The 26,900-nt window shown below is 39.4% G+C and overlaps 1 protein-coding gene across 3 annotated transcripts in view; it reads right to left on the bottom strand.

The window, feature by feature from the left end:
* Positions 1-26,900, bottom strand: part of tbck (TBC1 domain containing kinase) — a 91,837-nt gene that overhangs the window by 11,568 nt on the left and 53,369 nt on the right. For 2 of the 3 annotated variants that reach the window (XM_017720497.2, XM_017720496.2), the window contains exon 23: positions 14,441-14,619. In XM_017720497.2, coding sequence (XP_017575986.1) covers positions 14,441-14,619 — 179 coding nt within the window. Of the gene's footprint in view, positions 1-8,545; positions 9,929-14,440; positions 14,620-26,900 lie in introns of those variants that run through there. The other variant, XM_017720498.2, reaches the window with a different exon arrangement.

Raw genomic sequence — 26,900 nt, 5'->3', positions numbered from 1 at the left:
GTCTTTTAATCTACTCTATTACAAATTACTTATGCTTTTTGAAACTCAAGATAGCATCCATATAACTTAATTAAGGTTAAAGTGAATTATTAAACTATAAGTCATTTATAATAGAATGGACCAAACAACTGCAAACCAAAGAAAAGAATGTCAGATATATGTCCTACAAAAATAGTTTAAGTTTAGGGCAGCAGAGAAAATGAACATTAACAATAACCTCTTATGTGGCCAAAATCTTATGACACATTTCTTTTAATAAATGTATGCACACATTCGACATTGATGTATGGCAGCACTCAGTGACTCCAAGCACTGATTTTCAGGGCATCATAGCACACTACTCAGAACCCCAGGGAACTGTAGTACATGAAACATGGCTTGAAATTTACACAGAGAAAGCCAATCAGTCTTTTAGATCAACCGATTTGAATAGCCTGTTACCTTAGCTAATGTTACTAGCTTAGAACTTTTTTACCATGTATATTTCAGCTCAAGAACAGTATCTTTATAAAAAGGTAATAAAGTTATAACAAGCATGATAAATTAGGCTAAAAAGTTATGTCATTATATTTATATGAGGAGAGGGTAAAAAGTAACCTGAACTTGATGCATTCTATGTGGTATAGCAATGCTTTGTACTGTATCTGCTACGAGATGCTACACAATGCTGTGTGGTGCGATTCATCCACTGCGCAGTTGGCTTTAGAATCAGTATCGGTGCTTGGTATCAGTGGCTACTTGAGGATCAGGTATCGGTTTTACTTAAAAATGAGGAAGACCAATTTCATGGAGTATGCAGCGCTGAGGTCGGGCTTCATTATTGCGCCCTCTGTCTGCAACCCAGATATATTTCTGTATGGTGTTCATGCTCTGAAACCACTGCAGTGCAACCAACAATAAACTGTCAGGTTCATCACTGAACGACATGCAGAGTGGCAAGTTATACTACTGGTGCCTCTCAGCCAGCTGGGCTGCAGAAACATACTGCTCTAATGACTAAAAATGACAATCACCACCAGCACTACCTGCATCAGATACAACCCAGAACAACAATCACATCCGCACAAACACACGCACACCTCCACCACTGCTGAGACAGGAAAGAGTACTTTTTAAAACTGTCCTACTAGAATGACTTAACAGAACAGGAACCCAGAAAAGAATGCATGAGTGCCTCTTTCCTATAAGTCTTTATAATAAGTAAAGACTGTTTTAAAGTCTTAATTAACAAAAGCAACAACAAACATCCACCCATCCATCCATCCATCCATCCATCCATCCATCCATCCATCCATCCATCCATCCATTTTCTAAGCCGCTTCTCCGTCAGGGTCGCGGGGGGATGCTGGAGCCTATCCCAGCAGTCTTCAGGCGGAAGGCAGGATACACCCTGGACAGGTCGCCAGTCCATCGCAGGGCAGACAGACAGACACAGACAGTCACTCACACACTCACACCTAGGGGCAATTTAGCATGTCCAATTGGCCTGACTGCATGTCCTTTGGACTGTGGGAGGAAACCGGAGAACCCGGAGGAAACCCATGCAGACACAGGGAGAACATGCAAACTCCACACAGAGAGGACCCTGGCCACCCGGCCGGGGAATCGAACCCAGGCCCTCCTCGCTGTGAGGCGACAGCGCTACCCACCACGCCACCGTGCCGCCCCCAAGCAACAACAAACACTAACTTATTAATATATAGCAATAACAGCAATAATGCTGGTGTAATTAATCAAGGTCTTAATGGGGAAAACGTAGATATAGTAACTAGCATTGCTTTTATTGTCATTAACCTTTCTGTAGCTACAGATCAATCCTGTGCAATCTTCTGTCAATAATCTGGAAGTCTCACTTTTACTATGTTTCAAATAGCCAAAAATTTTTGGATGTGTTATTTAAACTTGAAAATAATCCATATTCAAATATTGCTGCTGAGGATTAAGAGAGAGGTTGTCATTGTATTACTGCTTACTCTCTAATGTCTCATACTAGTTTATTACAGTGTTTTGTATAACTTATTGTCTGTATTTACTGTCTGTTTGTACTGTTGTCTTTTGCTGTTCTGTGTTAAATACAGTACAGTGACTCATTTCTTTCCTGACCTGACACCTGGCTGTGGTGAGAAGGAAGGGCAATGTTGACTTTGGCTTTAAATGGCTTAATATGGGGTTATACCACAGCACTTAGTGGGATTAAGGCCAGGATTCTGATGTGACAATTTTAAAATACAGAATTTCATTAGGATTTGTCATGTCATGTCAGAATTTCCTTACACAACATCAGTGATGTGCTTCAATAACAGCAAGCTGCCCTGGCCCTCAAAGGCAGCACCACATCGAACTCCCTCCACCATGCTTCATAGAGGCGATTTTAGTGTCAGTATGAAGTGTTTTTCTCTGAATATAACTCTACGTACATTAAACAAAAAGTATTTATCTCATCTTCCAGTATTTACAGTAATGCTGAGACAGGCATCAAGTTTTATTTTATTTTATTTCTTCTGTTGAGGAAAGCACTGCCTGCCTCCAGGGTAACCACTCATGAACACTGCTTTTGTTCAGTGTTTGTCTTATGGGACATGCATGAATGCAGACATTTTCAAGTGAGATGATAAAGATAAAATATTCTTATATGCTTAGCTGTCACTCTAGGGATTCTATCACTTATTTGAAGACTATGTTGGGTCCTTGCATTGATCTTTGTAGGACATCCACTCACAGGGACAGCAACACCTGGATTTCTTCCATTGGTAAGCTATCTGCCTGACTGTGCAATGATTTACTTTTGACAACGAATCTTCATCAGCATAACGCTGATGATCTAAACATCGAGCCAGAACTGCTTTTTGAGCCTGTGTTTGTGATTTTGATACATAAAGACATATGATGTGGCCCGAAAACTCCCCAAAAAACTGATGTGACACTTTAAAAAATACTAATTCAATTTTACAGGGATGCCATATTCTAGCATGTCTTTTCTCCTGACTCACTAATGTTACTTATTTGAATTTTAACAAAAATATCTTACATAATACTACTTTAACGGGTGATAATGTTCCTTGGTGTATATATTTTTATTAGACTCAAAACAGCAGATAGTTAAATCTAAAAAATGTATACATCTACAATGATAAAACAAAACATTATGACCATGTATAGATAAAGCAAAAGACACTTATCACGTAACAGTGGAGCAAATCAAAATCTGGGATACACCAAGGTCCTGGACACAGAAGAAATGAAGACAGAGCGACTTGACAAGGGTCAAATCGTTATGGCTGGACGACTAGGTCAGAGCATCTCTGAAACAACAAGGCTTGTGGGGGGGCTCCTGGTCAGAAATGGTCAGTACCTACCATCAGTGATCCAAGGTGGGACAAAACATAAACCGGGAGCAGGGTGTTGGGCAGCCAAGGCTCACTGTTGCAAAAGGGCAACCACAACTATCCTGCCTGCTCCAAACTGACAGAAGAGCTACTGTGACTCCAGTCACTGAATTATTTTAATGGCAGTGACGATCACAGTTTCGTGGGAGCTTCACAGTAAAACAGAACACTTATGGACTGATGAAAAGGCAGTTTATTCGCAAATACGGAGAGAAACCAGAGAGGAAACGTTCCAACTCAGCTGCACAGCAAAAGGTCCTTTGCCGATGTAGCAAGAAGCTCAGGCGTTATAAAGATGCAGATCTAACAAAGGCATTGGGGCTAGGTGTGAAGTCAAGCTCCAGACTGTCTAGATGATTCAACAATGAATGTGGATTCACGGAGCTGTGATATGAGACCAAACGTTTAGGTCTAAATAACATACATTTAAATGAAATATGTTCAAATGTCTGCATAAGCCCAAAAATACAGAAGCTAACAGGTGGTTATGAGAAGAATGTGCAACAACACAGGGTGCAACACAACTTGCTGTGTATGGGGCTGTGTAAGGGTGCCTCTGTTAACCCTGTCGAAAGCACCTACACTGCAAACATAGTTTGGGAATGGTTTGAGGAGCATGACTAAGAGTTTACGGTGTTGCCCTGGTTTCCAAATTCTGAGAACTCAATCCCATCAAGCATCTGTAGGATGTGTTGTAGTGACAGGTCTGTCTTGTGGCGGCTCCACCTCACAACTTACAATACTTAAATGATTTGCTGCCAACATACTGGTGCCAGATACCACAGGGCACCTTCTTGTAGAGTCCATGTTCAGCATAGTGTTGGCAGCATGTGGAAAACAAACAGCAATTAGGCAGGTTACAAATCAAAGGAAAAGGATGAATGAATGTGTGGAGAAACATAAGTGCAGATGTAGTACACCTGGCCAGACAGGTACATGATACAACTAAGAAATTAACATCCTATTATGCTCTGGTACGTACAACCCCAATTTCAATGAAGTTGGGACGTTGTGCAAAACATAAATAAAAACAATACGATGATTTGCAAATCCTTTTCAACCTATATTCAATTGAATACACTACAAAGGCAAGATATTTCATGTTCAAATGGATAAACTTTATTGTTTTTTGCAAATATTCACTCATTTTGAATTTGATGCCTGCAACGCGTTCCAAAGAAGTTGGGAAAGGGGCGTGTTTACCACTGTGTTACATCACCTTTCCTTTTAACAACACTCAGTAAGCGTTTGGGAACTGAGGACACTAATTGTTGAAGCTTTGTAAGTGTAATTCTTTCCCATTCTTGCTTGATGTACAACTTCAGTTGTTCAACAGTCCGGGGTCTCCGTTGTCATATTTTGCGCTTCATAATGCGCCACACATTTTCAATGGGAGACAGGTCTGGACTGCAGGCAGGCCAGTCTAGTACCCGCACTCTTTTACTACAAAGCCACACTGTTGTAACACGTGCAGAATGTGGCTTGGCATCGTCTTGCTGAAATAAGCAGGACGTCCCTGAAAAAGACGTTGCTTGGATGGCAGCAGATGTTGCTCCAAAACCTGTATGTACCTTTCAGCATTAATGGTGCCTTCACAGATGTGCAAGTTACCCATGCCATGGGCACTAACACACCCCCACATCTTCAGAGATGCTGGCTTTTGAACTTTGCGCTGAAAACAATTAAATTCAAAATGAGTGAATATTTGCAAAAAAACAATAAAGTTTATCCATTTGAACATTAAATATCATTTTCGGTGGCCATGTTCACTGGTCAGTACTTTCACATAGGCTGCTTATGCAAAGCTGCAAAGCGTCCCAGGCACCGCACTGAAGCTGCACGGTATTTAGAGAACAGACCAGGTGCTGATTTCTGCCACGCTCATCACACAGCAAAATACACTAAAATAATCCATGAAAATCCGTGAAAATTAAATAGAACACTCAGTACAAACTTAAAATCATGAATTTTGAAGTTTAATTTATGTTGAAATATTAGTTATTTCATGCTATAAACAGATTTGTGTGTTCCGCAGCACAAATGCTGCATGTATGAAAGGCCAACGCATTTGAGCTGCAGCGCTCATACTGCCACATTGCTCACACCACACAGAAGCAGTAAGTGCGAATAAGGTATTAGTGGAACATCTAAGGAAAAATAGAAGAGAAACTGTTCCCAGGTGATTGAGAATGTCAATGCAGGGTGTGATCAGGACTATGTCACCAAGAACTGTCCATCCACAACTAAACCGAAAGGGATGTTATTTGGTTGCAGAGCGTAAAGACAAATTCAGTGGTGGAAAAAACATGTGCAGTGGTCTAAAAAATGTGGAAAAATGGTCAGATACAATCTTTTCCACAAATGGTGAATGCATGTGGAAGGGAATGGTACAGGCCAGAAAATTTGACCCCTCCAGTAAGGGGGTCAGGCAGCTCTCTTATGCTATAGTGGGCATTTTGCTGGCATGGTTTGGATCCACTTGTCCCCTTAGAAGCATCACTGCACATCAATCCAAAGTCATTGTGGCGGATCACCTTCATCCTATGATGAAATACCTCCATTCTGATGAGAGCTGTCTCTTCCAGGATGAAAATGCCTTATCTACAGGGCACAAGTGGTTACTGAATGATGAGCATGAAAATGATGTAAATCATAGGTGATGGCCTTTGCAGTCAGTAAAGCTCAACCCAGTTGAACCTCTGTGGGAGATTTTTTTGACTTTCATTTTCTCTACCAACCCCAGCTGAGGGCTCCAGTTCAGTTCTGAATAGTCTTGGTAATGTGGACCAATACATTACTAAGACACTTTATGTTGTTTTTCTTTTTTTATCACTCACCGGCATATGCATATCATAATACGATAATACGATAGTATGAATCAAAAGCAAAGCATTCCAGCACACATGACACTTTGCTTACTTTTTAAGACATTAATATGTCAACCATGAAACAAGCAGCAAGGGAAGTGTCAGTATGAATGTATTCATGGCCTTTAGTGCAATACTGAAACATCAGTGCAAATGACTTGCATAATTTCCATCCTTGCTGCTAGTCAATAAACTTGTCAGCTAATTTGACATGAGCAGTTCCTTATCCTCCCACCCTTCATCCTTTTCCTCCTCCTCTAGTGCCCTGCTGGAGGTGCCTTGGCAGATATCAGCATGTTACTCAGGATATCAAGATGAAGACAGGAGACATGCCCTTTGGGAAGTGCTGACTCATGGACCTTGCAAGTTATATGAATCAATTACTCACAACATGGCTGCAGTTCTGATGAATAGACAGATTTCTAGAGAGTGACATATTTCCAGGTTTGGGGACTGTTTATGGTGCCATTCACTGGTCTGTACTAAATCTTCTGGTGATAAGGATCCTCTTTTTCTTTTTTTTTTAAGAAAACATCTCTGCTTCCCTGCATAACAGAGTCAAATCATCTGTGTCACTCATGCAGTTAAGAGGAGATAAGTGGCACTTGGCAGTTTATAGATGACAAAAAGCAGCACATCTCAATTTTCGTAGTAAGTTTTTTTTCTCTTTCAACAATAAAATACCGTATGACAACACGACCCACCACTGAAAAGAAGCTACATTTACTAAGCTTCTTAACAGTGCTAGAAACAGATCTAGATTAGGACTGCACATAATGGACAAAATACTGCGAGATTCACTCAAAAGAGGCCCCGAATATTCTGTAATAACTCTCATTAGGACAAAGCAATCTGAATGAAACAATGTGCAATGTGCTCCTTTGTGCTCAGTATGGAGCATATGGAGCATCGAACAAGCCAGGATGCCCCTGCATCGGAGTGATGAGGTAGGCGCCGGACAGTCGTCGCAACGTTTAACCTTCATTTGCAACTTCTGGGTGAATTCCCCCAGAAAATGGAGATCACGTTCAGCATCACATGTAATGCAATTGATTACACATACATCAAGGAATGTAAGGTATTTTTTTGGTTCAGATTGCTTTATCCGAATGGGAGTTACAACAGAATATGCAGGGCCTCTTTCGAGTGAATCTCCCTGGAGTTACATTGTGATTATATTGCTACATAATGTGATTGTGATGTGCCATGCAATATGAATGGGGCCATAGCCTACATTTTTCTTGCATTTTATTGATCCAGTTATGATTTTTGTGTGTTTTATACACCAAAAACAGCCATCATTTAAATTTACACAACCATACCTTAGTACTAAACATGCTGCCCTGTATTGCGCCTCATTCAAAAAGCAATCCAGGCTATAACGTCAATGTAAAAACAGGGCTGACCAGATGGCAGAGTTGTGGACTCAAGTCCGACTTGAGTCACAAATCTGATGACTTGAGACTCGACTCGAGAAAATCGAGAAAGACTTGTGACTCGACTTTGACCTCAACACCAATGACTCGGACTTTAATTTTAAGACTTGTGAAAAAGACTTGAGAAAGCAGAAGAACTGTGGAGAGTCTGACTGCAGACGGCTACACAGTCGATTACTTTTCATGTGAATGGATTCGTGTCCTACCATAAACAGAATACACAGCAATGTCGTCAAACGCTTGATACTGCCTTTATGCTTGGTTTATTTCATTCCGGAAGACAAGCAAAGCATTTAGAGTTCAACTTCGCCTCCACAAGCTGGAAACAAGTGATGCATTAACAACATCAATAAAGCCCTCGTTGAGCGCTTAAAGTCCATCTTACTGGAGAAATTCAGGCGAACAGCTCTCACTATTTCTCTGATTTTAACAGCTTCTGCAGGTAAAACAAGCACAGCATTCACTATAAGGGTGAAGTTGACTTCTTCTTTGCCAGCTTTGTACATTTACCATGATTTTGCTGTCTTTTCTGTAAACTTTGTTCAGTTGTTTTGGTTTCCATTGTCTTTTAAATTCAATTTAAATGCTGTTGTTTGTAGTTGGCTGAGCTAGTCTTAGTGCTGAGCTAGATTTTATATTAATCGTGAGCGCCCAATGTTCCCTAAAGTCATCAAAAATTATCTTCAAATACAAAGATTTTTACATTAAGTTATAGTACTTTTAAGTTCTTTTCATGTGTACTGCATGACTTTGTGTATACCAGTACGTCTCACGCACTCTTACAAAAAAAAAGGCTCTTCAAAGATTCTTTGGCAAAGAAAATCGTTCTAAAAAGAACCATGAACACAAAGAACACTTTGCATTACTAAAGGGTTTATTGCATCTTAAAAATGCGCTTCAGATTGATGGAGAACGTTCTGTAAATGGTTCTATATAGAACCTTTCGAAAAGGGTTCTATAGACAACCCAAAAGAGTTCTCCAACTGTTACAAGCATGACATGGTAACAATAAAAGAACCTGTTAGATGCTATACAGAACCCTTTTTAAAAAGGTTTATATAGAATCATCTACAGCACTTCGTTAAAAACACATTCATGATACAAAGAGCACTTTAAGCATGTTAAGGATTCTATGAGTGTTTTTATAATTATTTTTCAACCCTTGAAGACGCTCCTCTTTTTAAGAGTGTAGTTATGTGTGTACCATTAGTTTTGTTGGAAGGGCAAAAATATTAATGAAAAATGAATACAGCCATGCAATACTGTCATAACATACTGTCATAAAAAGGCTACAGTACTGTTACCATTATTCAGTGTTGTGGCTTTAAATTAGATGAAAAATGTACACGGACCTGTTTAGGACTTGAAGATTAGGACTATAGACTTGGGACTCCACTTCAGACTCGTCTGTACTGACTCGGGACTTGATTCGAGACTCAACTATCTTGACTTGGGATTTAAATGTTAACACTTCAGACTTACTTGTTACTTGCAACTTGGTGACGTTTCCACCTCTGCCAGTTGGGTGTTTGTAAATTTGTCTGGTTTTTGTACCTTAGTTGTATCGTAGTCTCTTTTTCTATCTAATAATTAGGGAAAACTTGATATGAACCCAACGAGAGTCAAGACTGGTGTGCATTACAAATACCTTGATTTATCAAACAGAAATATTGATATGGAACTGTCATTGGTTGAGACACTCACAGAAAACACACACACACACACACACAAAAAAAGAGACAACGTGTTTGGCTGGAGGGCTCATTTGCAAATTGCAGCCATCAGCAATATTAGTCAATATCATGACAACCAAAAACTAATGATTTATTAACAAGCCTTAAATCATCCTTACTGTTTTGACTAGAATGTAAAATGCCAAACCTATTCCAGATCAGCCGTTCTACTATAAATTTAATAAATATGATCTTTACTGAGTCCAAGTTTCAGCACAAGTGCTATGAGTGTGTACTTAAGGGCAGTCGAGTGTATAGTTTAGCATGAGACTTCAGGCAAATCTCCTCCATGTGGATGACGTTCCACAGTTCTCGGAGAGAAGGAAGTGGTCACAGACGACTGCAGCAGCACAGGCCCGGGCCATCAGGCTGTGTTCAGCAGCAGAGTGGCGGAAGATTAGGCCAATCACTTCAGCACACATTAGATGAGCAGACAAGTGGGTTTGTATGGTGCAGTATAAGCTTGGGGCATCCGCCTATGGAAGGCAAACAGCAGCGCGGCAAACCTGGCAGAGATAAAAGCTTTCTCTTTTTTCTCTGTGTCTCCACAGACAGTCTGGAAATTTTAAGGCACATTCACACAGTACAGATCTATTGCAAATAGATAAAGCAATTCTCAGAAGTGTTTCTTCAAACTTCAGTAAATGGTGTAGAGAACTAGTCAACCATTTGGGTTACAACATAGCCGGAGATAAGCTTACAGCCCTTACGTATAGTGATAAAATAGTGAAAGTATCCACTGGTGTCAAAGACACTGCATACATATTACAACCTCTGCTGTGTAGGACAAAATATGTGGGACTACTGAGCAAACCGCAAAGACTACAGTCCAAAAAGCATGTCTGAAGCAGCTATGATAGTACCGTGCAGGACACGGGGGATATATACAAGTGATTCAACAAAGAACAGATCAAGTTATAATGCTTTACTGAATACCAACAAGAGGTGACAACTTTGCATTAAAATATTATTATTAACTCCAAATGAAGAAACATTAAAGCAGATAATCAAGTTGCAGAGAGTCTATGGGAGAGCTATAAGGTCAGGCTGAGAGAAACCTTGAGAGAAAGCCTGGACTCCAAAGTTTGGGTTCAGTATGGGGTATATTTTCCCTAGAATTTTAGTAGACTGAGTCGAACAGAGTTAGGTTTTAGCTGCATTTTTTCTAGAGTTTTTGTAGAGAGAGTTTGGAGTTTGAACAGTGTTGGGGGCAAAAGTTCGGAAAGGTAGTGAGTGAAGTGTGAGTACTGATTCAGAGTTTGAGTGGAATGTTGGTTGGAGTTTGGGTAGGGTTTGGAGTGAATCTGAGAATGGTTTGGAAAAAAAACTTGGTAGAATTTGGATAAAGTTTCGGTAGAGTTTTAATAAGGTTTAGACAAAACTTGGTAGAGTTTGGATAGAGTGTAATTAAGGCCCAATCCTATTTCATTCCTTGCCCCTACCACTTAGCCCTTAGCCCTCCGTTTTGCGCATTCACGTCTAGGGGTAGTATGTCCCGATTTTTGTTGAGACAGAGGGGTAGGGCGAAGTGTTAGGGCTACATGCCCTCCAATCAGAGGTTTTTCAGAGGCTCACTCCAAACAGAGTGTTATGAAGACAAAAAAGAAAGAAAAAATTGGCAAGATGGCTGCCTGAGCAACCAAAGAAACCCACAAATGTGAGTATTTTCTCTGGTAAAAATTATGATAGCCATTGTATTATCTTAGTTGAATGGCATTTCAATGTATTATAATCCTTTTCTTCATGACAAGCATAAAAAACTGCTAACAGTACAATAATGTCTCCAATGTGTTTAGCTAGCTAGCTAAATTTCTCGTTCCACCTTAAATCGTGCAGCAGTTACGTTCAGGTGCCTCAGGCATCAGAACTACTGCTCCATTAAAGGTGAAACGGAAAAATTCAAACAAGAAGCTAACTAATAGCTGACTTCAGCTTCATATCACTGAAGAATCAGGGGTTGGCGATAATGAATAATTGTCTTATACCCCCTCTTTGAAGGCTTTTGATGCACTAAATTTAACTTAAGCCCAGCAGTGAGGTTGTTGAACTTTACCCTCCTCTGCTATTACTGCAGACTGGCAAGGTCGCCTACAGAGCAACACTAGCAGCCTGTTAATGACATGATGTTCTTTTTTATTTGAGGGTCCCATTTCATAGGGGAAGATTTCAACTACCACCCCTTGTAACTCAGTTCCATGAGGCAAGGTGACACTTAAAAACAAGAGGTAGGGGTAAAAATAAGAATTGGGAATGGTCCTAAAGTTTGAGTAGAGGTTGGCTACAGTTTTGGGAAATGTTGTTGGCTTTTGATACAGCTTCAGTAGAGTTTGGGCAGAGTTTGGCTACAGTTTAATAGACTTTGATTAGTTTTAAGTAGATTCCAATTGATGACTTCAAAATGGCAAGCCATGGTATTTAGTTTCTCAGATTCTGAGTAGGATTTCTGTAGGGTCTGAGTATATTTGGGCAGAATGTGATAGTGTTTAAGCAGAGGCTGATTGGAATTTGAGCACGATTTTGGTGAAGCTTTGTAGAGTTCAGGCAGGTTCAGCAGAGTTTAAGTAGAGTACAAGAAGGGTCTGTGTAGAGTTTGAGACTGAGTACCATTTTTATTAGTGTTTAGTCATAGTTTGAGTACGGTTTAGGCAGAGCATTATAGAGTTTGAGCAGAGCTTGATAAAAGTTTCGGTCAAGTTTATGCAGAGTCTAAATAGACTCTGGATAGAGTTTGACAGACAGGCTTGGTCCAAGTTGGGTAGGCGCCGAGAGGCTGGACATGTTTATGAGGAAGGCTGAGCCCCCTGTGTGAATGTTAACAAGCCTCTGAGCCCTGCTTCCATCTGGGATGCCTACTCCAACTCCACCATAAATTAAGACTTTGCCAGCAGATTAATGGCAGCAGTCTAGCACATTGAGGTCCAACAGCACTGAAAATATATAACACCTCCAGCTAAAGAGCCTGCAAAGATCACCAGCACTGAAAAAGGCCCTGATTTTAGTGTGCAATAACACTGTGGTTATTGCTGTGCTGGTGTGAACTGAGAATTGAACCCGCAATATGGCCTCTGTCTCTTTTACTCGTCCAACAAATTTTGAGGTGAGATTTATTGGTGTGAAATATGGCCTGTTTTGATCATGTTGACCCCCATGTAGCTCTCAGAAGTCACACCTCATTAATGGGTACATTTGGCATAAGATTTCATTAGAAAGAGCCGGATGGTGTTCCGCAAGGGTCACATTTGGTCAGTAATTACCTTTGAACCACATCAAGGTTGTGCAAATCAGAGGATTCAAAAGAAATGGATATAAATATAATACATTAGTGATTCGCAAGTCTGCAGGTCTGGTGGTTCTGAGAAAAGTTATATGATGAAATCCAAATCCAGCCTTAGCCTGCTCTATAAAAATGAAACATCGTTTCTTTGAACAGTGCTGAAACATTAATATTGCAAATGTTCACAATGTGATTTTTGAAACTACAAGCGTAACTGCAGCTTCCAGCAGTGTATTTCCCAAGTAAGGTCTTAAGAAAAACTTTGAACAACATAAAGATTCTGCAGAGAGATTAATAAAATGAAGGTTAAATAAAAGTAGAAACTACAGGTATTTGTACCTGACCTGTTCGCCAGGCCTGACTACAGAAGTGGAAGACCATATTTAACCACCGTTCTTTCGTCTTTTTTCTCCATAATATCTCAAAAAACTCATTCCTTGTGCTGAGTAAATTTGCATGGTCTATTATTTGTCTATTTGTGTTCTATTTTTCTCAGTTCATATCCCTGTGGAGATATTAGGTGGCATGGTTCACCTTTTACCGCCTTTTAAAGGCAAACTTCATGTAGATCTCCTAGGAACGGTTCTCCTGACAGAGATAAAGGCCAGTCATGGGCTAAATTAGATTTTCACTAGTGAACTTGATTGGTGGGTTCGATAGCAAATTAGTTTAGCACTAGTCTTAATTTATGTCTAAAAGACCAGCCCTTTATTGACTGATGGTAATAAGCTCAATAAGCTTCTTATTAAAGCTCTTAACAAGGTCCACAATAAGCTCAAGAGTAAACTCTTTAATAAGCCTCACTCTCTCAGTGTGGAGCAGGAGCCAAAAAGGTGGGCCAAGTGATGGTAGTATTATATAACAGTCATTTTGCATGCCTTTTGGTGGCAAGGACTGGCTCCCTTCTTAGGAGCTGGGCTTATGAAAGTGTCATAAGAAGTAAAATCTTTTTAGATGCGCTTTTATCTTAATGCTTGAGAAAAGAGGTCAAATAAACTGTCATTCTTCAGAAAATAATCATTAGAATTTTCTTAAATCCCATATTTTATTTGCATTTATTTTTCCCTTGTAGTCGTTTGGGGTTTAATGTACCAAAAACAGAGCATGAAGTCATAGTTACCTTTATTTACTATACTATTAGTAAATAGTACTATTTTCCAACCTCTCTTAATTTCTTTAACAGGCTGATTTTTGACAGGCTGGCAGAATTAAACAGGCTGTTTTTCCTACTCTGCTTTTTAGACTGTTATATGCTAATATGCTCTGCTCTGATTGGCTGATCTGTATTAAGGTTTACTCAAAAAGTAGTCCAGCCTGAAACACACTCTACAACTTCAGTGAGAATGGATGCAGCTAGATTTCTGTGGAATAAGTGGATATGTGTAGATATGACATCACAAAAACAAGATTGTTTTCACAGAACAGTCTTCAGAAATGGACTATAGGGACCAGAGAGCGAATGTCATGCTTTGAAACTGTAAAATGTAACGTTTACATACTACATTATAAACTCGCAAAAATGAGGAAAATCTCGCAAAATGTTCTTCTGTACGTGGCATGCATTTACACAGCTCAAAGAAAGTGCCTGAATTTCTGAAGAGAATATTTGGGAAGTATTATTTTTTAACTGGAGCTAAGAACATTATAATAAACATTTGTTTGTCTTAGATCTTTCACATGTTTTTGGTCTTTTGCCTAGAAGCCCCTGGTTTGTGGTTGAGTGGAAAACAACCAGCATACTCACCAGGTCCGTGTTGGGTAGGTCCTGGTATTCTGCTGAGTAGTAGGCAGGGTTTTTTCCAAAGCTGCTGCTGCTGTCACCTGTAGGTTTGGGCGGCTGGGCGTGCTGGCGATATGTAGCACTCTTGGGGGTCCAGCAGAACAGGTTGATGGATTCCCTGACACAGCGTTCAATATCAATCTCTATAGGAAAGGGGAAAAAATGAAAAATAAATAAGTTATGATGCTCAAAATATGTCTGAGTGTTTCCTCAAAAAGGCATCAAATATATCATGTATCATATATATTAAGCCCAGACTGGGCTTCCTTACAGACATACCAACTTTATAAAAAACAAATAAATAAAAACAAACCCTTCCCTGTTTTTCATAAACCAGGCTCCACAGCGGAGCAGCAGGAAAAAGCAAGGCTTAATAAAGCAGTGTTGTGTGTTCAAGTGCCTAACATTTTTGTCCAAGCTCGCCCAGACAGTTGGCAACGCTGTGCAACTGGTGGAGTTGGAAAGATGCAGCGACAGACTGTCAGTTGTTAAACCGGGTGAAAAGCAGGATGTATTACTAATGTTGTTCTAAAAAGATCATCATCTCAAAAGTACAACACACAAAGTAAATGTTATTGCAGAAAATCTGTTTATGAATCTTTAGTGTTGCTGCCAGTTACTTCTGCTTGACCTGCAGAAATCATTCCAACTACTACTGCAGGATTTGGATATAAAATGTAATGCTCAAAAAAGCCAACCAACCTCTCTCTTATGTAAATAGCAAAAAACAAAATACAAAATGACAATAGACAGGACTCACTATTCTGCAAAATGAAAATAATGAAATATCAATAGCTACATCAGAACCGAAAGCATATTTTTTGGGCACTGTAAAGCTGCAGTCACACCAAACTACCACCTCAATATTTTCTTTGGTAGATTCATTGGATTTGGTGAGGTGGAGAACGTGTAGTTGGGTAGACAATTAGTGATAAAACTGTAAATGTGGCAGTCACGCCAGACGCAAGTAAAACCTTGACTAGGATTCAACACATGAATGCAAAAATAGAAATAGCTTCGGTTGTGTTTCATTTCGGCCAATATAAAACAGGAGGATGAGCTCTAGTATAAATAATAATAAATAATAAAAAGAGAAACAACACCTAAGTCAACATTATATTGCTTGTTAACTCAAAGTTATTAGACAAACAATAAGGCCTATTAACATGAATCCTCCCCCCAAAAAAACACATCAAGATTTAAAAACAAACACATGTACATTGATGCCATCTTTCATACAAGTCTGAAATTGACCGACTGCAGCACTGTGTACAGTTTTAAATCTGAGCCTACTTGATTTTGTAAAAAATCAAGCTGACCAATCAGAGCCAAGTTGTCATGTCTTTAGCCCAACAAATGCACCTCAGGATGGTGGCATAACAGCTCAAAAGCTTATGACCAACACACTGATTAAGAAGGTTATAGGAAATATATGGCAGACCACAGCTGAAAGGCTGGGAATGATGGTGAGCTTGCTACAGCAACTGTAATTAGCTGTTTTTTTGTTTATGGCTGTGTATCCTAATCTGTTAATGCCCTGAAGAACCACAAATGTCCCTCACTACTGACAGGTGCTTCTTTATGTAGGAGCTAATGACACATTTATCAGAAAGAGGTTGGTGGGCTACTTTGTTGCTTCTTTTTAACAAGAGGGGCAACAAGCAGAAGCAGAGGCTCAAATCCCCCACTTACATATGAAACTATCTATCGCTCATTGTACAGCTTCAGCCCTTGTATGAGGTGGGAGAACTCTCCATGTTGTTCTTTTTTCTGTAGAACCAGTTGAACACACTGTGTGCATCATTTAGTTGTAGTGCTTAAATTAAAACTTAAGAATTCGACATCTCTGGTACTCCAGGAATCCATTTCTTTCATGTTTAGGCAAAGAATACGCATAAGAGTGAAGCTCACACCATGTTAAAAAGCACTGTTATGAAGTAGATTTTTGACTCTTATGAAGCGTCAAAAATGCTAATGGCACCCCCTCGTGGAGAATTATTAGCTTGCGACTCACTTCAGTCTAAAAACAGACAGGATTCCCTGAGCAGCTTTTCATATTTGTGTTTGTAGGATGACTACAAATAATATATATATATATATATATATATATATATATATATATATATATATATATATATATATATATATAATTATTTTCAGTAGAGGCCTACCAAGGTGAATAAATATATTTTTAACTCATTTACACACTCCTTATGATGATGCAGATTTGTTGTGACAGAGCCATTACTGCTTCATACATTTTATATACATATTCACAGTCTGTGCATTTTGTGTGAAAATAGTCACCAGGTTTTATGCGTTTTTACAGCCTAGTAGCCGAATTAGTTTTCGAACTGTGCACATGTGAATTCTGTATCTTGCTGTTTAGCTGCGTTATTCTCTCTCCCAGCATAAGAGCAAAGGGAAGCAATCTTTCGGCAATGCTATATTGCGATTTTATAACAATAAAAATATGATTTATCGTGCAACCCCAATTCCAACAGTTCACAAAGCGCTTCTCTGAATAAGACATTGGCAAAAGCTCGTCAGCAACTCTTACATGCTCTAACAATGGGGGATTATTGGAAACACGGGAAGATTAGCTGCTTCCTCTGAATACATCATGACCTCTCTCACAAGTCATGCGCTTTAAATGGCGGCTTAGAATAAAGACTTTCAGTGGATTAGTGGTGGATATCAACAAAATAGGAATTCCGATCCTTCTCAGTCACGCTGATTCCTTCGCTTTCTACACAGTTAGTGTCAAGTATGTCTAATGATGTGCTTCGGCGTGATTCAACTGCTATTCAGATTATACCAATAACTCACGCACGCCATTCATTTTGTTATGGAGGACAAAAGTGAAAAGGATGGATTCAGCTATTGGGTCACGCTGGACTTCACTCAAGGTCTTCGGTTACTGTCTTCGGTGAGGGAGGAAGAGAAGAGCAGGGAAGAGCAAGAGCAGGGAACATGAGGAGGAATGCAGACAGGAAAAGAAAGCGAGAAAGACAGGGTAGGGTGTCACTGAGACAGAGACATAAAAGTGTCGAGGAGAGAACGAGTGGAGACAGAGGAAGACATTCCGACTCCCCTGACTCATGAATGTTGCATGCAATCACTCTCCTCGCCCTGCCACGGCAGCGCTGCCAGTGCAGCTCCAACAGATGCCATCCAATCAGCCCGCAGATCCAGCTATGCGTCCCACGTTCAGCAGCTTAAAAATGAGCCTGTTAAATGGTATTAGTTTGAGACATTATCCAGAAGCTCTCACTACCGAGCTGACACTGGTAGAACGGAAGGAAAAAAGCCGGAAAAAATGCATACAAAGAGTTCATTTTCAGACAGGCTACTAAATTCTCCTCACAGCATCGTTTATGGCCAGAAATGATGACCCAAGTGCCAGACAAAACACCCCGATCTGGGCCCGTGGTACCTAAAGCATAATAGTGTTACAATCACAACCATTATAGATAGCGTTCAAAGTCATACTCCGCTTCCCATCTCGCAATGCTTTCAGTGATGATGCTTTAGGGAACAGCAGGTCTGAAACAGTTATAGAGGAGACTGAGAGGAGTCAAGCACGAAGTGCAAAGCCTTGGTTTAGCTGTAAAAACAAACACCAACATAATTACAGGGCTTCAAAAGTTTGAGAACTTTAGCTTGTTTTTTTATTTATTTATAAATAAATCAGCACGTTATATATCAGTTTACAATAAATTATAATCATATTAAACAGAAGAATTTTGCAATTTTCCTTCAAAAAACTAAAAACTTGATTGAATAACTGACAAAAGTTCTCTGAATATGTCAAACCTGACACATTTTATCCCTTTGTTGTGATGTGATTCATTAGCACTCAAAAATATCAAGTGTCTGAAACCACATTTGGGCCAAAGGACGGGAGCAAAGATAACACTGTTGAAGAAAGAGCTCTTTTAGGTCAACATAACTTTAGCAAGTATTTTTCTTTCTCAGTTGAAAAGTAATGATAAAAATAAAAAAATGACTTCATGTCAAAAGAAGGTGAGGTGTCCCCTGACTTTTAACAGGCAGTGTGGTGGGGCTGTATTTGAATACATTTGCTGTGATGCATTGATTACTGCCTTCTGCCATTTCCTCTCACTGTGCTCCTTTCACAGCGGTGTCAGCATTCATGGTTCTATCTGTGCCACAAGTGATTCTTTTTTCTATTGTGCTGTGAAACAATAAATCCTTATTCCCCCTCAATACTTCCTGTAGTGTACTGTGATCTGTTGGAGACTATTTAAAAACATTGCCCTCAAAAATGTGTTTTTGAAATGGGTAACTCCTCTTGGGTGGCTTATAATGACTATAAAGATTGATCAATTTTACAAAATGGGTTACCATATTGGAGGGTTCACTTTTTCAGTTACAAAAAAGATTTTCTTCACAAAGGAGAAAAGGTGGAGCAAAGGTGGAGAAACAGGGCAGCATAGGGGTGTTTACAATCTGCCAATGTTTGCATATTTATATATCTTTGCATTTTAGTGAGTGCTGAAGTTTAGGGATGCTCATATTTTTAGTAGTTTCTTAGGCATGATGAAAAACACATTAAAATATTTAATCATTTATGATCCAACACAGATTTTTTATGTTTTAATTTATGACTTAAGTGGTATTTGAAGTACAAGACTTTCAAAATTTTCATAATCAGTGTCACTACCAACTAGTAAACTAGTTGCCACAGCCCTAACATACAGTAAAAACAGTTTAAAGATGAAATTTACAGATTTTTAAAAATTTCTGCGCAAGTAAAATTATAAAATCAGTGTAGTTTGATGTGAAATGTGTATTTCTAGAGTAAGAACTGTTCACAGTGGTGGTATTTAAAGGCTAAATTATAAAAAGTTATTAAATGAAATGATTATTAATGTGTTGCCAGATTCCTGAGACATTGCTTCACAGTAGTCCAAACTACTAATAAGGTTTTGGCCTAAGACCTATTTTTAAAACCCATTCATGGCAAAGAAATACAAGCCCAATTGCAAAAAATTTGGGATGCTGTGTAAATTGTACATAATAAAAACAGAATACAATGACCCATATTTTATTCATAATGGAACATAGAACTCGCATCAGATGTTGAAAGTGAGTAATTTTACCATTTCATGAAAAGCATTAACTCATTTAGAACTTGATGGCAGCAACACATCTCAAAAAAGTTGGGACAGTGACAACAAAAGGCTGGAAAAGTGGTACTAATAAAATACAAAAATAAAAAAAAACAGCTGAAGGAGCAATTTGCAGCTAACTCACATGACTGGGTATAAAAAGAGCATTTTAGACAGGCAGAGTCTCTCAGAAGCAAAGAAGTGCAGAGGTTCACCAATCTGCAAAAAACTGTGTCTAAAACGTGGAACAATTTCAGAAAAAAAGTTCAGTGTAAAACTGGGAAGACTTTGGATATCTCATCATCTACAGTAAATGATATCATCAAAAGATTCAGAGAATCTGGAGAATTCACTGTGCGCAAGGGACAAGGCAGATGGTCAATATTGGATGCTTGTGATCTTTGGGCCTTCAGGCCCAATTCACGAAATTACTGTCTACAGCCCACAAGGGCAAGCTAAAGCTGCACCATGCAGAGAAGAAGGCATACGTCAACCCGATCCAGGAATGCCACAGTCTTCTCTGGGCCAAAGCCCATCTAAAATGGACTGAGGCAAAATGTAAAACTGTTCTGTGGTCAGATCAATCAAAATCATGTTTAATTCTTTTTGGAAACCATGGACACCATGCCCTGTGGACTCAAGAGAAGAGGGACCAACCAGCTTGTTAACAGCACACAGTTCAAAAGCCTGCATCTCTAATGGTTTGGGGTTGCATTAGTGTCTATGGCGTGGGCAGCTTACACATCTGGTAAGACACTACTACTAATGCTGAACAGTATAAGAGGTTTTAGAACAACATATGCTCCCATCCAGACAGCGTCTCTATCAGGGAAGGTCTTGCACATTTCAGCAAGACAATGCTAAACCACATACTGCATCCATTACAACAGCATGACTTCAGAGAAGAAGAGTCTGGGTGCTGAACTGACCATCCTGCAGTCCAGACCTTTCACCAATAGAAAACATTTGACACATTATGAAATAAAAAATCTGGTGAAGACCCAGGACTGGTGAGCAGCTACAATCCTACATCAAACAAGAATGGAGCAATATTCCTCTCCCAAAACTTCAGCAATTGGTCTCCTCACTTCCCAGACGTTTACAAACTGTTGCATTGCTGCCATGAAGTTCTAAATGAGTTAATGTTTTTCATGAAATGGTAAAATGTCTCACTTTCAATATCTGACATTCTGTTGTGAATAAAATATGGGTATATGGTATTTGCAAATCATTGCATTCTGTTTTTATTTACATTTATTTCCATTGTGTCCCACCTTTTTTGGAATTTGGCGTGTATATACAGGGCACATAATATAAAATATAAAGTGCCCATAAGGCAAAACAGTTCCCTACAAAAACTCTTTCCAGATTTTCCACTATTTTATCCTTATCAAACCTCCAAAATCATGTGTAGGTTCACTGGTGGTTTGGGCAATGAACAAAATAGCTGTATATGTGTTGAAAACATTGTGACCCCTGGTTTTTAAAGAAATCTGAGTCTGCAAGTTTCCCTACAATGCACCCCTTTACATCAAACTACTCAGAATGACTACATCACAATGATTGGATTATGGTGAAATTTTGAAAAACTGGTGGAATTCAGTGTCATTCCCTCAAAGAAGATTATCAAATTTGATGTAATGCTAATCTAAGTTTTATCATCTTATTAGATTCATTGATGGATGCCCTAACCTAAAAAGGCAGCTTTCTAAAAGCAAACACCTCATCAGATGCCAGTGAGTACATTCCTGCTCTTTATAGCCTGAGTACTGCAGCAGAATCCCACCCAGTCTGTGGCTAATGGTGCATGAAGGCAAGTGCCCTTGAATCATCCACAAACACCGAACACACTCCTACTCTAGGCTTGAGGACAGCCATTAAAGTTGGAGGTGCCAGGCATCCGAAACAGATGATGGAGGTCCAAAACCAAAGAGTTGAGCTGAGCAAATGGAATAAAATAACACACTGCAATTCAGCACACAAATGACAGCTTAATTGGAGTCACACTGAAAAACAAAGGCAGTTAGGCAGTCACTGAGAAAACTGGTCATTAACACAATCAATTGTGGGGAAAAGACAACAACGAACTAATTTGATTGATGGAGTTTTCTGATTTTCAACACGAATGATTCTAATCTTTTCTGAATATCCATCAAGTACCACGTTTCATCCAATGGAATGACTGCTATTTTCTGATGGAAAGAAAAGTACTGCTCTGCCTCACTCTTTGGTAAATGCTAGCAGCTTTTAAGGGTGTATGAACACAATGACCATGGATAAAATGGATCCCTGTTTGCATTTCAGGACACTACCCAGTATGGTGCCCACTTCTCTCTTGGTGTATTGTAAAATGGAATTCCAGAGTGATTTTGAGAGCACGTCTCCCGCAAGACACTCGCATTTTCTAGCATACAATGCAGATCAATACATCAGCCAAATGTGTTTCATGTTTCTTATTAAGCGGTGGACAGTAAAGAATGTTAGCAAAGGTTGATGGGGGCAGCTCAGGAGGAACACTAACAACGGCAGCTCTGCACAATTCAAAGGAAAAACCGTCATGTTGCTCACCAGCAAAACACTAACTGGTAACTAAGTTTTTGTAATCATGGTCAAAGAATTAAATGTGTACTCTAGTCAAGTTTTTTTTTTTTACTTTTTCCTCATCTTCTGCACTTTAAAAAACACTACGCTCATGTCTAGTGCTTTGAATAAGAAGCCAAAATCAGCCTCGCAAGCAAATAATACTGGTTTGTCTGTGCAGCTGGTGAATACTGATGCAGGCTGATGACAACAAAGTGTCCAAATTAATTTTTTCAGTCATTGTACTGAAAAATATCCCAGTGCCAATAGTAACACTTTCAAAAGACAGAATTCTTTGTGACTTTCTACAGCAATAACCAATAAAAAGCCTTTGTGTTTGTATTAAATACCCTGCCACATAAACTGTCTGTTTACGAAAATAACTCCAAATGATCTGCTATTATAGAGCATTCTTTGCATCTCTTGTGGCTGTCTGCACCTGTGTCAGCATGAAGCTGAGGGACAGGGCAGCAGGAAAAGTAGTTCCTATCCTACACATTTATTTGCTATATTATTATTATTATATTTATTTTTAATGTTTACACCATCAGTTTAATAAAAATGATGTGTATTCAGTTTACTGCCTAAAGAAAACATTTAGCATGGACGTTTTCATGGGAGGATCAACTCTCAAAAAAAAAATGTCGATATTATAGTATTGATCCCTCACCACATTGATTACCCTTCACATTGATCACCCCTCACCCCATTTAGTATATACGCGCTATATTAGTATATTTGAAAAGGCCTGTTGCCCTGTTGTGTGCACATTTCATAATGAATGGGGCAAAAAAAAAGACCCCAAATTACTTGGAAAAAAGTCTGGATCCATTCACTTACATTACATTTGGGGGCAGTCACGGGCTGGAGATTAAGGAACTGGCCCTGTGACCGGAAGGTTGCCGGTTCAATCCCCAGAGCCGACAGCACACGACTGAGATGTCCTTGAGCAAGACACCTAACCCTGGGTGCCATGGCTTGGGCTGCCCACTGCTCCGGGCAAGTGTGCTCACTGCCCTCTAGTGTGTGTGTCTATTCACTAGTGTGTATGTGGTGTTTCACTTCATGGATGGGTTAAATGCGGAGGTGGAATTTCCCCGTTTGTCGGATTAATTAAGTATCACTTAACTTAAAAGTAAAGTATGTTTTTTTCATCTGCTGTAAATCTCCATTTTTGCTCTGACAGCAGTGATATAGTGCTATATTAATGAGTGGGTAGGGATCCAAAAGAATCACAGCCAAAAGTTCATTGTTGTTCATTTCAGTTCACTATATTTATGTAATACTTATATAAGGTTATGCTTATAAAAGGTTCTTGTTGATTTCAACACGCTACAGCCAAACATGGATATTCTACAGAATCAATTAGTAATGCACCTGTCATTGCAAGTCTACAATGAAGCAGGACTGCAGGTTCTTGAATGGCCTCACTGATCATCTACAAGGACCAAAACAGTGGGATAACCAGTTCACGGATAAGAGCAAAGCACAGAAGCAGTAAGGAAGGGGTAAGCAAGAGAGAGTAAGATACAAGCCCTGAAGACAAGGGACCAGGGCATAGGTAATGCATCAATGATCCTGTGTAATGCCACAACCATAAGGAAAAAGATAAAAAATACTTTACGCTGTAGTCTGCTAAGAGTGGTAGGAGTGATGTACCATGGGTTTTACAGAAACTCAGAAATTCCTCACTCACTTATTGATTTAGAGGCTCTTTCTCTGGTGTGTTCTGGTGAGAGTTCAGAGGCAGGGACAATAAAGGCCAGAAGACTACATGTTTACATTAATGATAAGCAGTGTAGGCGACATACTAGACAAAGGATCTGTGAGCTAAACACGGACTTATTCTACATGAGTCTTAGGCCCTTGTGTGTTTCTGTAAAGATGTAATTTGTGTTTTCTGTAGAAGCTAGAAATGCAGGTAAAGCCATCGCCCAAACATTGCCAACACAGAGATCTGGTACAGAGCACTGTGCAAAAGTCACAGACCACCCTTCTTTTATTTGATTTCCATGAAAATGGCCATTAAATACAAGTCAATTTTTTCAGGAGATATTTCCAAATATATTAGATATAAGATAATCAGAATAGGAAAACAAGACTTTCATTTTAAGTGTTCATTTTAAAGATACAGCGCAAATGTGACTTCTAATAAGAGTGCAAGACCTGGGAGACCACCAAAACTGTCTCCATCACATAAGCAGATGGAAAAATTAAGCTCTTGCGTTTTAGATCTGAAAAAAATCCACGTTTCTGTCCATCCTTCCACTGTGAGAAGAGAAAAATTTGCTAAATTTGCAAGTTAAATAAAGAAGCTGCTGGCGTTTTTCAGAACAACAGACTGACTACCCCAGAGTCCAGACATCAACATCACTGAATGTATTTGGGATTACTTGGATTGTGAAAAGCAGGAAATGCTTCTAAGACTGAACTTTGGAGATGTTGAAAGCAGATTTCCTTCAAAAACTGAGAACAAGTCTCCAGAAAAAAAACAAAAGCTGTAATAAAGGCAAAGAGTAGACAAACTAAATACTAAAACCAACTATTATATTTAGTTGCTCAGGGTTTTGTTTATTTTTCTGTTAGTTTTTTTTTAAACATGAATAACATTGAAACATGAATAACCTGTACTCCATTGTCATTTAAACTGGAAACTAAATAGGTATAGGGTGGTCTGCAAAAGTTGGAGACCACCCTTTACCTATTTAATTTCCAGTTTTCAGTACTTTAGCACACATCTGCATACATCCATTTACAAAAAAGTTGGGATCCTGTGCAAAATGTAAATAAAAACAGAATACAATGATGTGCACATCATGTAACACCTATATTTAAATGAAAACAGTACAAAGACAACATATCAAATGTGCATATAAAAATATATGCACCTTTTAACCTTGATGCCAACAACACATTAAAAAAATTGGGGCATGTTTACCACTCTGTTTCACCAGCTCTTCTTTTAAAAACACTCATTTGGGTCACACATTTGAGAACTGAGGAGTCCGCTTGGTGTAGTTTTGAAAGTACAATGTTTTTCCATTTTTGGTTGATAAAGAATTTCAGCTGCTCAACTGCAGGCAGGCCAGTTCAGCACCTGGACTCTTTTACTCTAGAGCCATGCTGTTGTAATATGTGCAGAATGTGGTTTGACACTGTCTTGCTGAAATTAGCAAGCCCTTCCCTGAAAAAGATGGTATTTGGATGGCAGCACATATTACTACATAACCTCTATATATCTTTCTGTAATAACAGTGCCTTCATAGATGTGCAGGTCACCCATGCTATGTGCAGTAATGCACCATCATATCATCCTGGATGCTAACTTTTGAACTGTGTACTGATAACAAGCTGTGTGGTCTTTAGCCTGAAGGACACAGTGTCCATGATTTCCAAATAGAATCTTAAATCTTGATTCCTCAGACCACAGGACACTTTTCTTCTCCTTCAGTCCATCTTAAATAAGCTTGGACCCAGAGAAGACGGCAGCATTTCTGGATACTGTTTATACAGTACTATGTGAAAGTCTTAGGCACCCAAGACACATTTTCATATATATATACAGTGGGTTGCAAAAGTATTCATACCCCTTGAACTTTTCCATATTTTGTCACATTACAACCACAAACATAAATATATTTCACTGGAATTTAATGTGAAAGACCAACACAAAGTGGTATACAATTGTGAAGTGGAAAGAAAATTATACATGAATCAAAACATTTTTTACAAATAAAAAACTAATAAGTGCGACGTGCAAAAGTATTCAGCCCCCCTGAGTCAATACTTTGTGGAGCCACCTTTTGCTGCAATTACAGCTGCAAGTCTTTTAGGGTATGTCTCCACCAGCTTTGCACATCTAGTGACTGAAATTCTTGCCCATTCCTCCTTGCAAAACAGCTCAAGCTCAGTCAGATTGGATGGAGAGCGTTTGTGAACAGCAGTTTTGAGATCTTGCCACAAATTCTCAATTGGGTTTAGGTCTGGACTCTGACTGGGCCATTCTAACACATGAATATTCTTTTTTTTAAACCACTCCATTGTAGCTCTGGCTTTATGTTTAGGGTCGTTGTCCTGCGGGAAGGTGAACCTCCGCCCCAGTCTCAAATCTTTTGCTGACTCCAACAGGTTTTCTTCCAAGATTGCCCTGTATTTGGCTCCATCCATCTTCCCATCAACTTTGACCAACTTCCCGGTCCCTGCTGAAGAGAAGCACCCCCAGAGCATGATGCTGCCACCACCATATTTGACAGTGGGGATGGTGCTTTCAGAGTGATGTGCAGTGTTATTTCTCCGCCACGCATAGCGTTTTGCATTGTGGCCAAAAAGTTCTATTTTGGTCTCGTCTGACCAAAGCACCTTCTTCCACATGTTTGCTGTGTCCTCAACATGGCTTCTGGCAAACTGCAAACGGGACTTCTTATGGTTTTCTTTTAACAATGGCTTTCTCCTTGCCACTCTTCCATAAAGACCACATTTGTGTAGTGCACGACTAATTGTTGTCCTGTGGACAGTTTCCCCCACCTGAGCTGTGGCTCTCTGCATTTCATCCAGAGTCACCATGGGCCTCTTGGCTGCCTCTCTGATCAGTGATCTCCTTGTTCGGCCTGTAAGTTTAGGTGGACGGCCTTGTCTTGGCAGGTTTACTGTGGTGCCATACTCTTTCCATTTCCGGATGATGGATTGAACAGTGCTCCGTGAGATGTTCA

This window comes from Pygocentrus nattereri, chromosome 5 (genome assembly GCF_015220715.1).
Source record: "Pygocentrus nattereri isolate fPygNat1 chromosome 5, fPygNat1.pri, whole genome shotgun sequence".
NCBI lineage: Eukaryota > Metazoa > Chordata > Actinopteri > Characiformes > Serrasalmidae > Pygocentrus > Pygocentrus nattereri.
Note: the sequence above shows the minus strand (reverse complement) of the source record. Positions and strands in the feature narration are given on the sequence as shown.